Raw genomic sequence first — 16,426 nt, 5'->3', positions numbered from 1 at the left:
ACAAATCAGCCACAAGCAAAGGAGAAATAAACAACCTTTCAGTGCAGAGATAACAAAGTAAGCAATCCTTGACAAAGTCTCTTTAGAGCCAGTCCAGATCACCAAGACTGGATAGCATCCAGTATACTGGCTCAGTCTGGATATAACACTCAGCAGGCTTTCTCCCTCCACAGAGCCATGTGTCAAACAACAGACTCCATTTTATCATGTAAACCATACCCAGAGTTCGGGTATGTGGGCAACCAGAACCGCCCATCTCTCAGCCTGCCTGTAAACACTGGCCCAGATTCAGCAAATCTCTTAGTGCTATGTGCTCTAGACCAATACTCCAGGTTTGCATCACAGATGACAACGCCCTCTGTGATACATACCTCCCATCAACTATGTGTCCGGTAGCCACCTTACAATAGATACAGATTGTACTAGGGCATAGAACTTTCATATTATTCATAATACCTTCAAAAAGAACCAGAAGACCCACCTCTTCCGGCAAGCCTACAACCTGCAGTAATCACCGATCGACCAAACCACTGCACGACCAGCTCTATCCTTACCTACAGTATCCTCACCCATCCCTTGTAGATTGTGAGCCTTCGCAGGCAGGGTCCTCTCTCCTCCTGTACCAGTTGTGACTTGTATTGTTCAAGATTATTGTACCTGTTTTTATTATGTATACCTCTCCTCACATGTAAAGCGCCATGGAATAAATGGCGCTATAATAATAAATAATAATAATAATAGAACAATTTCTAATATCCCTACCAAAGTTATGAAGGAATCACCTAAATAAAATGTTCTTGGTGAACATCACTCTATAGTTTACTGCTAGGAAAATGATAAACTCTATTACTCTTAGCAAAAACACAGCTATTGTGTAATGAATTCCTACATGCAGAAAATACCAAAATACTACTAAACCAAGGTAAAGTGTACAAAAAATGTCACGTACATGTGTAAATTTATTCCTGTGCAGTTATAAAGGTCAATTCAATACCTGTGTATACAGGCTTGGACTGGCCCATACGGTAACGGGAATCCCCCGGTGGGCCCCTGGGCAGATCTGGGCTCCCAAACCCACTGTATGGGCAGTACTTGGCATAATTCACTTGATTCACTCTGTACAGAAAAAAGCATCTCATCATGCACTAACCAAAGTACTCAGTTTGTTATTATATAGAGATTTAGGTACATTTGTGAATGAGGGTCGTGTAATATTTGTATGCAGGTGAAAAGTGGGCCCCCAAAGTCAATGTTACTGGTGGGCCCTTGGCAACCCAGTACGACACTGTGTGGATATATACACAGTATATAATTGCAACCTTATCTAGATAAATCAGAATAACATACACCTCTAAAACATATTCAATAACCCAATGTGCTTATTACCATCCAAGTATGCATATTCTCGACACATTTCCCCTCAAATAGGTTAATCAGGAGAACATACTCAGCTTTCATTATGGCAAAAGAAATATGCAAAACTACAGTAGACTTAGTCAGGAAACTCAGGACTGTCAAGGAAACTATTTTAAGTACTGCCCGAATCCTACTGACAGTGCGCCATTACACGTTTAGAAGCAACACCATAAAGGATATTATATAGCAGAACTAAGCAGTGTAGCTGTGAATCCAGCTTTGAGGTAATATGAAATACAAGCAAGCAATAACAAGATCTATCTCCCAGCAACTGACAGCAGCATCAAAGTGGGTAAACAGCAGCAATAAAGTAAACTCCAAAAAAGGCTCTGTATTACAGCAGGCACCCGTATTGTATGACGCGGGTTCAGCTCCGGAGCCCGCTTCAAAGAACCTCTTGCCCCTATTATATATGATTACAGTACATGATCACGAATGGGTAAAGGGTAAATCTTTGGTCGCATAACAGCAAATCAAGATTCATGACCAGAATAAATAATTTGTACCACTATTTTAAAGCTGTGATTTGGCTGTAAAAACAACAAACAAATGGTTGGCAACTAGTAACTACTTGTCATTGTAGTCACGTGTCCTTTTAGTCTGACTTGAGGAGTTGTGCTGGTGCCAATTCACTTCTTTCTTGTACAGTTCCCCTCTCAGCCTCTTGTGTACAGAATGCACCAGATAACTTGTATGTCACTGGAAAGTAACATCTTCAGCACCAGAGCGGCCACCAGAGGGCGCGAGTGAGCAGCCAGTTCTACACCCAGTGCAGAAGGTGAGTCAGGGTCCGGCCCAGCTACCTGCAGAGGGGGGCGGGGCCGGCCATGACGTCAGCCTGGGATAGGAAGAGAGTCATGTGACCGAGAGAGGAAGCTGTCCCGGGAGAGAGTGCAGCCTGCAGGTGAGAGTGCTGTGTATGGAGACCGCCACTAATTCCGGGATCTGAGAGGGGCAGGGACTGTAAGAAGAGCAAGGTGCGAGTTTTATAGTGTGTGAGAGAGAAGAGCTGAGAAACTGTCCCAAAGAGACATGCTAGACTGCAGCTTGTGACCTGCGCACATCACACAGCAGGTGAGGGCTCTCTGTAGTCTCTGCTATGGTATCCAGTCCTTGTTCCTGTCCTCATCTCACCTACGTTTACACTTGGTAATGATGAGTTTCTATTGCGCAGGGGTCTGCAACCTGTGGCACTACAACTCCCAGCATGCCCAGAACTGTAGTAAGACAAGAGCCGCAGACCCCATGTAGAGACTGCTCAGTCGTCGTTGTTTATGTCACTTCATGTTGTGTTTCTCTGGGATGAGCCCTCGTCTGAGTATGGCCGGGTTCACATTTGCGTATGTGTGAGCAGCGTATACCTGCGTACTGATCCGCATGTGTCTTGTGTACATATATTTAACATTGTGTACGCAGGGACATGCGTCGTTTCGCGGTGTGCGGCGAACGCAACATGTTGCATTTTTTGAAGTGTCAATTTAGCGCAGGCATATGCATGCGGATGAGTGAGTGAAAACAACGCATTACTGTCTATGTGAACGCATTGGTACGCAGGGACATGCGTACGATGCGCTTGCTTATTTCGGACTGAGCATGTCCAGGACACGCCCACTGAGACACGCCCTCCTGGAAATAGCGAACGCATAACGCAAACGCAGGCAAAACCGCATACAAACGCAGCAGGGTCATTTTGTGTCATGCGTAAGCTGATGCGGATAAAAACCGCAGCCTAACCATGCGTTTTGGCATGCAGATGATAAGCTGCGCACAGAGGCGCTAATGTGAACCTAGCCTATGACGGCTGTGTAATGGGGGCCAACAAACGTTTTATCCCTTAAATGGCCAAGTTTTTCTTTTTTTTTTTTTTTACTTTTCAGTGGCCATTTATTTTTTCACTCAGCACTGTTTTTGGATACATATAAAATACTGTGTAATTGTGTCTAATTTTGTTACTGTTCACATTTTACACCAAATAACTGGTTGTTACATTCATGTAGATAATATGCAAAGCTCTGCTATGCTGGCAGACACAAGAATTGGCGCTGCGTCGCTCCTATTCACCACATAATGCTCACTCAGGTAAGAGAGAAAACAGAAGTAGTCATACAGCACTCCAGGGTCCTCAGCTGTGTCTTGAGAGTTCGGCACTTGACCTGCTCCTGCTAGATTAAAGGGGTGGTCCGAAGGCAAAGTAACTTTCATTTTAATTCCCTATTTTGTGCTGTAATCTAAACTATTTCCTAATACACTTGAATTAGTAATTCCTTAACCTTCCCTAACTACAATAACTGCTTTTTTTTTCCTATTTCCTTTTTGATGACGCTTCATGTGAGAATTCCAGTGCATGTTGGGATACTCAAATGGTGTCATCATTGGGCAGTGTGAAAACCCCTGCCGCTCCCTGAAGCGAAGCGTCATCAGTGATGCTCATTTCAGGGCCTGTGCTCTCCCTGTGCACTGTGCACAATGACAGCGTGCTCTCTGTTGTCTGCTCAGAACTAGAGATGAGTGACTGTCCCATGTTCGTTGAACGTACCCAAACCCCATTGAATTCAATGTGAGGCAGAACCAAATGCATAGACAACACCTTAAGGGGGGGCGTCAAAAAGATTCCCAAAAAGCTCACATTAGGGGCAAACACCAGGAAAAGTGGCATCAATTGACCAATTAAATACTATAATTGTGCAGCAAGGATGCATGGGACAGGGCTTGGACCAGCTTTTCTAGCTGAAACATTGATCAGTAACAGGTGGATGAGTGACAGGTGTAGACCTGGTGCTCTGAGAGGCATGCCAAATTCAGGCAACACACGTGAAGGAGACCCAACTTGGAGTAAACACATTTCCAAAAATTAGGGGCATACACCAGGAAAAGTGGCATCAATTGACCCACAGTAGAAATTTGATAATGGCACAGCAGCAGTCAGCCATGGGCCATGCATGAGGTAACAGGGCCTGGGCTAGTATTTAGAGCTATGAATCTAAGTTTAAGATGAGGTGGGTGAGGGATCAGTGTCAGCCTTTTTTGCTGGGGCCCTGATACCTCATGCAACAGCGCAGACTCTTTTTTTTTTTCGCAGCCACAGTCAGATGGCACAAACATCAGATTCATAGAGTACTATTGGTAGTAAACTGTAAGGATAGTAAAACAGTTGACTGAAAGTAAGTGCCGGCCTGCCAGTCTGGGAGCCCTACTGCTACAGGCAACACACATGAAGGAGACCCAATTTGGAATGCAAATATTTCAAAAAATTATTGGCACACACCACTAAAGTTACATCAATTTCCACAGAATAGAAACAGTATAATGGGCCTCTGACACTCTTACCACAACAGGCAACCCACCAGATGGAGACCCAACACCACCATTGCCTAGTCTGCCCAGTCTGACTGGAGTTCAAAAGACAATGCAGATCCACGACTTGTTCATATTGATGAAAGTTAGGCGGTCTACACTTTCAAGAGACAACCGGATGTACTTATCCGTCAGGACACTAGTAGCTGCAGTAAAAATACATTCTGAGAGCACGCTGGCTGCCAGGCATGTCAAAAACCTCCGAGGGTGACAGGCAAGCTCAGGCCACTCTTCCATTTTTGAAGACCAAAATGCAAAAGCGTTCAAATTCACCCTGATGGCATTGAAATTGAGCTCGAGATACTCCTGCACCATCGTCTCCAGTCGTCCACAACGTGTCTGAGTTGTACTCTGTTCTTCTGGTGCACTGGCTGGTCTAAAAAAAGTTAATGTTTTTGCGTTGACGCCTTAAAGTTTCCAAGGTTGGAGGTCTAGAACTGCGATGCACACTGTGTGCCTTATTGCTGTTTTGGGGAAAAGCACTCTTAAAATTGACTACAAGCGTGTTTCGATACTCCAGCATGTGTGCGTCCCTTTCAAGGTACTCTTGTACCGTGGATCTAACAGTGGCAACACAGTAGTCAGCCCTATTTCTAATCCTAACAATATGAGCATCATGTTGCAGTAAGAAGGCGCTCATGTGTCTGGTGCTTCTATGAGGTCCAAGTCCGTGGTGTGTTAGTGACACGGTAACACTAAAGCTTGCTTCCTCTGTCCCCTCCTGCCAACCATGGACAATAGAGTGGAAATCATTATTCTCTTCATCTCTTGACTGTTGCGTGCCCATCACCTCTTTCTCCTTGTCCTCCATTTTGTTGCTCGGCTCCTGCACCTTCACGAACAGTTTGTCTTGGTACCATGAGGTCCCCTCGATTGCTGTAATCCACCCTCCCATGGCATTTGCTTGTGCGATGACAGTTTGGAACTAAGAGATATTGTCATCACTTTCAAATCCTCCGCTGCTTCCACCTCTTCCTCTTGGACCATCACCTCCTCCCGTAAACTATTCAAAGTGTGCTCCAGCATGTAGATGGCTGGAATAGTGATGCTGATGATGGCATCATCAGCGCTAGCCATCTTAGTAGCCATTTTGAAACTGTGCAAAAGGGTACAGAGGTCCTTCATCTGTGCCCACTCTCCGTACTGCGTTGACCCAGGCTATGCAAAAGGACGGGGCTCTTCGCTGTTCTCACAGTCGCTGCAACATGTGCAGATTGGAATTTCAACGTGTTGGCACATCGCATATCAAACAATTAACCAGTAGGCTCAAAGACCTCTGTAGCGATGCAAGCCAATGACCTGCTGGGTGCAATTGGCGGAAGTGAGCACACAGCGACGGTCTTTCTGCAGCAGCGCTTTCAGGCTGGGATAGTGCAGCAGAAATTGCTGTACCACCAGGTTGAAGATGTGAGCCATGCCAGGCACGTGTGTGAGGTTGCCCCGGTGTAAGACTGCCACCAGGTTTGCACAGTTATCTCACACGGCCATCCCTACCTCCCGGTTCAGTCAAGACCGCCATTGCTCAAACTTGGCCTAGATAGCAGTCCACAACTCTTGAGCTGTGTGACTGCGATCTCAAAGGCATATTTAAACACTGCCTGAATCCAGTGAGCCCTGGCTTTGCAGTAAGTAGGTGGGGGGATTCTCTCTGCACTGTTGAATCGTGTGTCTCCTTAAGGGAGAGCTTGAGGGCGCAGGTGGAGGCCACAGAGGAGGTGGAGGAAGCGTTAGATACAGAGGTTTGTCCCGCAAGTCTTGGGGATTCCTAGACTTGTGGAGCAGTCCCTTGACTGCCTGCCCCCACAGCCACCAAAGGTGCCCAGTGAGGGAGCTGTAACGCCCCTGCCAATGTTTGCTCATCCAGGTGTCAGTGGTGAAATGAACCCTGACAGACATAGATTGTTTTCAGGGAATGGGTGATGTCTGTGAGATGCTGGTGTAGCGCAGGCATAGCTATTTTTAGGGAAGTAATGGCGACTGAGCAACTGGTACTGGGGGACTGCGATGGCTATAAACTTTGAGAAACCGTCTTTAACCAACAGACGGAAAGGCAGCATTTGCGTGGCCAGCAGATTGGAGATGGTAGAGTTCATGCCCTTAGCTTTGGCATGTGTAGGAGGAAGCATTCTTGTACAAGACCACAACTGTAGGACCGAGGGCCACTTGATGCAGCGCTTGCCATCTACTGGAGTACATACTCTTTCTGGCCCTCAAGTACAAGGCGTACCACTGTGCGGGTGCTAGAGAAAGGGAGTTGAGTAGCCCGTCCAGTAACAGATGTTGTCAGTTGCCTTTGGATAGGACAAGACTGTTTGTTCAGTAGAGCTTTCAGTGACATTACCACCTAACCCACTCTGCATTGTTTCACTAAGAAAATGGCTCCAGCAAAACAACCCGTCCACTTTTTATATGGAGAGGGACATGTGACTTCAGTGGCCAATGACAGAAGTCCTTGTGTCATGACGTTGTGGATGGTTTATGCGCCCTGGTTGGCTGCCGGAATATACATACATTAAGTTAGTTAAAAAAAAAATTACACTCCGTTGCTCCTCTGACCTATACACACTCCCTCCGCTCATCATACAGAGCCACTATTCTAGCTAAAGTCCTAACAAAAATATTAGTGGAAACGTGATCATTAACCGAACTGTGACCAAGTTTTGCTGACTTTGAGGAAAAATGCTTCGAAAACTGAACACGAATCCGAGTGTGCTACGTTTGTGCCGAATTTGAGATTAGCGAATGTATTACGAACAAGTTTGCTCATCTCTACTCAGAATACCAGTAAAGAGTATTTTTGGCACATAACTACAGAGAGTGCACTGTCATTGTGCACATCACACAGAGACAACCTGCCCCTGAAACGGCACAGCCCCTGAAATGAGCATCATTGGTGACTCTTCGTCTGTGGGAGGGGGCAGGGACTGCTGCGGTGACGGCAGTCTCAGGCCCCCGATGACTCTTTGAGTATATCAGCATGCACTGGGATTCTCAAACGAAGCATCATCCAAAATGAAGTATTAAAAAAGAAAGAAAAGCAGTTAGTGTAGTTAAGGAGGGATAGGAAATTTTTAATGCAAGTATATTAGAAAATAGTTTAGATTAGGGCACTAAGTAGGGATTTAGAATGAAAATTACTTTGCCTTCGGACCACCCCTTTAATCCTGCACTGTAAATTTACATGGACCGTTGGTCATTATGAGGTTACCTCCTAATAAAAGTAGTATATACTGACCTATGTCTGCCTTGTATTCCTGGTTACCTGCATGGATGAGAATTAGTGTGAAAGTTATCATTTCTTTTCTTTAGATATGTTCTATATATATTAATCATTTATTTAAAAAGTGGAACGCTGATGTTTAATAGATGATCTGGATAGTATCATGGACTGAATTCACGAACCACCTAGTAAATGTCAGTTTGTACCTGCTTAGCTGCCACTCAACATTTTTGGTAAATATGTTGTAAGCCCTTACGCTTTTTTCAGACTGTATAAGATTGTCACAGGGCTTAATAATATAGTTCTATCTGCAATAGAAGACAGCAGTAATTACAATAACAGAAAAATGTACAAAAAATAAAAACATAGTTTTTACAAACGTATTTTTTTAAAGTAACAAAAGATAAAACTATATACCGTATAATTGGACTCCTACCCATCCATAAAATTATTTTTTATGTTCTTCCTGATAATGAGGTGTAAAACTTGGTTACTAACTTTTATATGTGCCTCAAAATGGTGGTTCTGACAAGATGTCCAGCACACAAAAAGCCTTTATACAGCTGTACAATGGTGTTAATTTTATTAATATTTTTTTTGGCTCCTCAAATTTGACTATAAAGCAAAAAACAACCACATTGTTTTGGTCATTAAGGACAAAATAGGTCTGGTCCTTAAAGTGAACCTGTCAGCATGCCGCACAAACATGTTCTTCATAATAGAGACAGATTGTTTGTGCTTCAGGGCGGCCTGTGGGCAGGTCTCTCCTTGATTTCTCTGGCTTAGAGCAGGAACATAAGACTCTGCCTCTAGTCCCGCCCCGGAGCACGAGCATATCAGTAGCTGCAAACTTCTAAAACTGATTACACAAGACGGATTTCTTCACCCCAGGTATTATTCTAATCAGTTTAGCGCTGCCAACCTGACAGTGTCTGTAGGTTACTTAGCAAAATCCTGCTAACAGGTTCGCTTTAAATGCAACCTGTCAGCTGTGGCATTTTCATGCTTCCATGAACACATGCGGAATCACCTGTGTTCAAAAGCCAGCAGCGCTTTGGACGGAGTGGACATGTGTTGCGTCCAAAGCGCTGCCGATTACTGACCGTGGGAACATACCCTAACAGGTTCCCTTTAACCATGAAGCCTCTTGAAGTAAACTAGAATATATGCATTCACTGACACCAAGTGGAGATCAGTTATACTGAAACACTAAGTATATTGAAAAGTTGTATACACTCCTCTTATGGAATGATTAAAGGAGTTTTAAATAAATAATGTTTATACATTGTATAAATAAAAGCTGAATGACTTTCTAATGTAACGTGTTTGATTCCTAATGATTTGAGGATTTTTGTTGCCATAAGTTAATGAGAAGATTCCTCCTGTACATAGCTGGCCTTCATCTCAGCTGTTATATCCAGTCTGAAGCTGCTAGCAGCCTGGATTCCAGACTGATACATTGTAGCGAATTTCCAGACATGTTTATGTAGCTGCTGCTGTTGTATTAATTGGATAAAGTAAAAAGTAGCTTTTTATTGACAGATTTCCTCTTTGTTGGTTTTCATATTGTCATTTTGTGTTCTTCAAGCATACACAAATGTCTGGAGGAGAATCATCTTCAGCACCAAGATCCAAACACAGAGCTACAAATGGCCGTGGTGTCCAATATGACCAAGTGCCAGTTGAGTCACATGAGCCAGGACGTAATCTGCAGACGTTACAGGACTGCCAGTTGGCTTTGAGTGCAGATCCATTGCCACCACCTCCACTGCCACTTAATCCTCCATTTGGGACAGACTTCTTTCCAAGCGACAGTGAGGAACCAGTCACTGCACTTGAACTGAGACCTGTACGACGTTTTATTCCAGATTCCTGGAAAAACATTTTCAAGAGTAAAAGGGAAACTGCATGGGAAGAACCCATTTCTGATATTAACTACATTTCTGGAGGAGACCGTTGTTCACCTCCTCGTTCACCGTCCCTCCCTGCTTCTGGACCTCATGGAAAAAGCTCAGTTGAGGATGCAAAATTGGTTGGAAACTCGCACCAAGACCCATACGGAGGTTCTGGAGGTAGCTACAACTCTAAGAAAGAAGCTGATGCCATGATTGCCGATGATCCATATGGGTCTTTGGGTCGCCAGACGCAGACTGTGAAAACCTATAGTGAGAGGGTAGAAGAGTACAACTTGCGATACTCTTACATGAAGTCGTGGGCCGGATTGCTGAGAATACTGGGCGTTGTAGAACTCTTGCTCGGAGCTGGTGTTTTTGCCTGTGTTACAGCTTATATCCACAAGGACAATGAATGGTACAATATGTTTGGCTATTCGCAGCCATATTCATATTCAGCTAGTTTACAAGGGGGATACTACTATAGTGGCCCCAAGACTCCCTTTGTACTAGTGGTGGCAGGCTTGGCATGGCTGACTACTATAATCCTCCTGGTGCTTGGCATGTCCATGTATTACAGGACAATTCTCCTGGATTCTAACTGGTGGCCGCTAACAGAGTTTGGCATTAACATCTGCCTGTTTGTTCTCTATTTGGCGGGAGCCATTGTGTACGTCAATGACACAAACCGAGGAGGACTGTGCTACTATTCCTTTTTCAACAACCCCTTATATTCCACATTTTGTCGTGTGGAAGGGGGTCAGACGGCAGCTATAATCTTCTTGTTTGTCCTTATGTTAGTCTATTTAATCAGTGGACTTGTTTCATTGAAGCTTTGGCGACATGAGAGTGCCCGCAAGAGACGAGAATTTCTTGAGCATGAGGTAAGTTATTTTAGTATTTATTTAGGTATACTGTATTAGGTTAGGATCCATTTCTAATTCTTGGGTACCAAGGCCCTGATCTCAGGATTGCTTGGTTCTCTGCACCTGGACCCGCTGCAATCAGCAAGTCTTCCCCTGTAAAGTTGATGGGAATCTCCTTTTCTTTTGCTTGGATCAGTGGGTCTCTGCTTTTTCTGGTTCTTTCATTTTAGGATATTTTTAATTTTTGTTAATAATTGATGCAGGGACATTCTAAAACAACTGCATCAAAGGGATTGTCCAACCTTAGGCTACAAATCGGACAGTGTGCTCTGCAAGGATTCTTTGACATCGGTAGCGGGTGGTCATGTGGCCACAAGTATGAGATTTCCAAATTTCTGGCCAGAATTGTTCCGCCTTGCTCAATAGGCTTGCATTAAGCGATGCCGCGCCCATCTAGTTAGCACATGACTGCATGTATGCAAATCACATACTTGTGGTAACATGCCCGCTGATCACGGAGAATATTCGTAGTGTGCAGGATGTGAGGATTCACAAGTCTGCAGTCACATAGTCGCGCTTTTACTCTAATGCCGGCAACCCCTTTTAAAGTGAATGGGTCAGTGCTGCCCAAACCAAGGAGAGCAGGAATCAATCACTGTGCGACTGCAGCCAGGTATATCTTTCTCTGAAACTCTCTTGCCCCATTATGTATACACATGGGAGAGACCTGTCAATCAAATAGAGTGGTGTTGATAAAAGCTGTCCGGGAGCTGCGCTGGACTAGTCGGGACCCTTCATATGGATCCTGGCTGGTTTGTAAAAAGAAAGAAATGCCAGACTGCAATTGTGCAGCCATGCAGTAATTCATGCTGCCGGTGGCTTGGGCATCATGACTCTGACACGTTCCCTTTAAACTTGATGATGCATGCCAATGCACTCTGTGCCCAATGCAGTGCTTCTACCCAGTATTCTTAAAGAAGCTGTCCATTACTGGGACAACCCCTTCTCATACCACATGCTTGGCCCCGGTAAAATAAAAAAAAAGCTTATACTCCCCACCCATGCTGGCGCCGTTTAAGCACTGACATTCTTGGGGCTCGACACAAGATCCTGGCGCCCAATTAGCGCTGGTGTCGCTGTCCCCGCATTCATTCGGTTAAGTAATGAAGAGGTAGGGAGATCTGTGGCTGCCGCTCACATTCTCTTCATTACCTAACCGTATAAGGTTTGGGACAGTGACGCCAGCACTGATTGGGAGCCAGGCTCACGTGTCACAAAAACCGCACTAGAGCCCCGGGACCACGAGTGCTGACATCGCTGGAACAGCATCAATGGGGGCAAACCTTTAGATCAAGAAGGGGTTGTCCTGGTATTGAACAATCCCTTTAAGTGTTAGTTTCTTGGGCTGCGGGGGTGTGTTCCCAATCAAGTCACTGTATCTTTACAGCTTTTTCTCCTGTCTCTCCCATATACATGCATGCATGCATGCATGCATGCATGCATGCTTGCTTGCTGGGCCCAACCTGCCTGAGTGACACCCACATTTTGACACGTTGGCAAAGCTGGCTGAGAGTGGAATAAAAACTCCAAAAGCCACACATTGTTCGCTCAACTTTGGATTTGGAAAAAAATTGGGATATTTAAAGCAGTTTTACACCAGAAAATTGTCAGAAACTGCTTGATGAATCTGGCCTTAGTGATGTTTTTCGTTTATATCAGCACAGTGAATTGTTACTATTACTTTTTATTCAGGATGAAATAACCTGATATTTTGTGTTCTATTTGGCAGATGAAGTCGCATGATTCACGTGATTACCCACATAAAGTCTTGGTACGTATAATATATAAAAAAGTGTCCATATTATTGACCTTACTATCGGATCAGGCAGAAATGTTGGATGTGGTAGTGTGGGTGGCTGTGAGCGCAATAGTAATGAGCGAACATGCTCAGATAAGGTGTTACCCGAGCATGCTTGGGTGCTAACCGAGTGTCTTCGAGAATTCTCGAATTATAAATTTGAGTCCCCGCGCCTGCATGTTTCACATCTCGCCTTATCCAAACACGTTCGTTCATCACTAGTAAGTGTCCATTAGCCACAGTGCTAGCTTCCTTTTTGACTACAGGTACTTTTCAAGCAAGAAAACTGTAAGCATATTTACGTATGGAAATAAGATGGTGATTATATTGTGAATTCTTTGCATTGCCTAGTAAGATATAATAATCTTTATTTATATAGCGCCAACATCTTCCGCAGCGCTTTACAGTTTAACAGTTTCAAACACAATGAAGGTATTTTCTTGAATAATGTATCTGTCTGATTAAGGCAGAGTTATGTTTGGCAAAGGATCAGAGTAAGATGATCACTCGGTAATGCTGGATTCACCGTGCATTGCACAAGTGCTGGGCGCGCTCTATTGACGTCTTTTTTCTGCAGGAGTTATGATGTATATTCCTCATTCCTTTTGGAGCCTCTTTGTGTAGGTTTATCAGGTGAATTGTCCAGAATTTTACAGATGCAATTTTGCATTGTAAACTTTTGGGTAATATCACGTCTTCGCATGACGTATGATCACATGGACAATTTGGCCACAGATGGGATTATCTTCTGCTGGACTTTGCAGAAGTGCAGTGTTATGAATGACTGTTAGGTATCCACATCTGGCCGCTTCGTGGTGTTGAACATGACATGATGCAAATGATATGTTACTGCCGGGATATATGTCACCACGATGTATGTGAGATACAATGCACATATGGAGTACATAGAGAGGTATGTCTGGGGAAACTTGCATGGTTAGTTATGCGGGTATCGATGTGTGATTTGCTTCTTAACACTGTCCTAATCATATTATACTGTGACACATTCATTAACTATGCAGTGGGCGCATCCTCACATTTCATCTGTTTAGCTCCTGACATATGTTTTAGTAAATTCTTGTATTTTCCATGAAATAACAATTCTGGAACCATTTTCTCTCAACTCTGCATTGTGATGTTCTTGGATTATTCCTTTCAGAACTTTATGAATGAATGAACAACTGGGTGTTGCTGTTCCCCTTTGTCAGAAGGTGGGTTCTCCCAAAATCTTACACCGGCCACAATGATTGGACAGTATCACCGTGGAGAGACACACGCCCCACTGCTTACACCCATTTGTCTATTTTACATTTCTGAGAGGGTTAACAGCAGAACGGCACAATACCGAGTTCTGAAAAGATTCTACAGAATTATTTAATGGAGAACGCAAATATTTACCGTATTTAAAAAAAAGAAAAAAAAAGCCTGATGTGTCAGGAGAGCTGGTCGCCTTAAAGGGTTCCTCTATAATGTAACTAACATAAGTAACTTGTCTGTGCCTTTTAAATTGACATATTCCAACAACCTTGCTTAGTGAATTGTTATTGATGCTTTACCCACTATTTTATAAAAATACTAGATTTTTAAAAAAATATATAGTTTACGATCGTCCAATGTAATCCTTAGGGTATGTGTCCACGGGCCGGATTACATCCGGATTAGCTGTGGATTGAACGCTGCGTACAGCCGCAGCCTCAAACCCGCAGCGTCCAGATTTTACAGCATAGTGGATGGGATTTTATGAAATCCCGTCTCCACTATGCGTGCGAACACGAATCCGGCGGCCCTGCGTTTACACTCGGTCTCCGCAAGGTAAATAACACAGTCCTATGTATGAGGTGCGGAGATTCTGGATTTGTGCAATGAACACATCTGGAATCACCGTGCGTACAGAAGGGGGCAGCGCTTTGGGCGGAGCGGGTTTTCCCGCTCCATCCAAAGCGCCGTCAATCCGGACCGTGGACACGCACCCTTATTCAGTGCTTGCAGTCATATGTTTCATACATTTCATTTAGTAGTAGATCAACATTAGTGTGTTTCTTTTATGTAGCTTATTATAGGTAGGACTGCCCATACCGGAACATGAGAAATGTAATCATGTAGGAATGTGCAGCACAACAGTGGGAGACGGGCTTACCGTGGAATGCGCTAAGCCTGCTGCTTCTTGTTCATTGCACACTCAACATTAGTCCTATAATAGTAATTACTACTTGCAAACAAAACCTAAACAGGAAATGTACAGTAAGTATATATCATAATGTACTGTGCACCAGAATCATCTACTAGAAATCTATATATATATTTGTCTAAGGGTCACTTCCGTCTGTCCTGCTGTCTGTCTGTCTGTCACGGATATTCATTGGTCGCGGCCTCTGTCTGTCATGGAATCCAAGTCGCTGATTGGTCTCGCCAGCTGCCTGTCATGGCTGCCGTGACCAATCAGCGACGGCCACAGTCCGATTAGTCCCTCCCTACTCCCCTGCAGTCAGTGCCCGGCACCCGCTCCATACTCCGCTCACACAGGGTTAATGCCAGCGGTAACGGACCGCGTTATGCCGCGGGTAACTCACTCCGTTACCGCCGATATTAACCCTATGTGACCAAGTTTTTACTATTGATGATGCCTATGCAGCGTCAATAGTAAAAACATCTGTTAAAAATAATAATAATAAAAAAAAAAATCATTATATACTCACCTTCCGTCGCCTTTCCCGCTCCTCGCAACGCTCCGGTGACTGGTCCATGCTAGTGGCAGGTTCCGTTGGCAAGGATGGTATGCGAGAAGGACCTGCCATGACGTCACGGTCATGTGACCGTGACGTCATCACAGGTCCTGCGCGAGAAGGAGGCGACAGAACTACAAGGGGCCCTCAGAAGGTGAGTATATGTTTATTTTTATTTTTTAACCTGTGACATACGAGGCTAGGCAATATACTATGTAGCTGGGCAATATACTACGTGACTGGCCAATATACTACGTGGCTGGGCAATATACTACGTGGCTCTGCTGTATACTACGTCGCTGTGCAATATACTACGTGGCTCTGTGCTGTATACTGGGCAATATACTACGTCACTGGGCAATATACTACATCGCTCGGCAATATACTACGTCACTGGGCAATATACTATGTGGCTCTGTGCTGTATACTACGCAGGGGCGTAACTACCGCGGTCGCAGCGGTCGCCATTGAGACCGGGCCCCGCAGGTCAGGGGCCCAGGGCCGGCCCCTGACCTGCGGGGCCGGACTGGCCATCGGGCACTTCTGGCAAATGCCAGAAGAGCCGGTGCCAGTAGTGGGCCGCCCGCTGTACTGTTCCCCCCCCCGCCCCCCGCCAGTGCTGCCGCCGCATTTAACTATACCGGCGTCTGACACCGGTATAGTTCAATGCAATGATGTCGGAGAGAGCGTCTGCTGACGCTCCCTCTCCCATCATTCCCCGCTCTGCCTCTGACAGTACACTGCGGGTGCGCGATGACGTCATATCATCGCGCACCTGCTGTGTCCTGCGCAGACTGCAGCCACCGAGACAGGAGCAGGGACGAGCAGCGCGGGCAAAAGGAAAGGTGAGGAGTGTTTTTTTTCTTTTTAACCGGACTGTGGGGCCATTATCGGGGGTGGTGGGATGAGATGTGGGCTGTGCTCTATATACCCCTGTGCCGGCTGTGCTGTATATATCCCTGTGCGGGCTGTGCTGTATATATCCCTGTGCGGGCTGTGCTCTATATACCACTGTGCGGGCTGTGCTGGATATACCCCAGTGCGGGCTGTGCTCTATATACCCCAGTGCGGGCTGTGCTGTATATATCCCTGTGCGG

At 45.0% G+C, this 16,426-nt stretch overlaps 1 protein-coding gene across 4 annotated transcripts in view; it reads left to right on the top strand.

Annotated features, from left to right (window-relative positions):
- The first annotated feature begins 2,148 nt into the window (after positions 1–2,148).
- Positions 2,149–16,426, top strand: part of MARVELD2 (MARVEL domain containing 2) — a 33,414-nt gene continuing 19,136 nt past the window's right edge. Inside the window, exons 1-3 of one of the 4 annotated variants that reach the window (XM_077288140.1) lie at positions 2,149–2,320; positions 9,579–10,766; positions 12,538–12,579. In XM_077288140.1, coding sequence (XP_077144255.1) covers positions 9,588–10,766; positions 12,538–12,579 — 1,221 coding nt within the window. In that variant the 5' untranslated portion in view covers positions 2,149–2,320; positions 9,579–9,587. Of the gene's footprint in view, positions 2,491–3,418; positions 3,496–9,578; positions 10,767–12,537; positions 12,580–16,426 lie in introns of those variants that run through there. The other 3 variants (XM_077288130.1, XM_077288148.1, XM_077288124.1) reach the window with 3 other exon arrangements.

Source organism: Ranitomeya variabilis, chromosome 1 (assembly GCF_051348905.1).
Source record: "Ranitomeya variabilis isolate aRanVar5 chromosome 1, aRanVar5.hap1, whole genome shotgun sequence".
In the NCBI taxonomy this organism is placed as follows: Eukaryota; Metazoa; Chordata; class Amphibia; order Anura; family Dendrobatidae; genus Ranitomeya; species Ranitomeya variabilis.
This window is presented reverse-complemented; position numbering and strand designations above follow the sequence as displayed.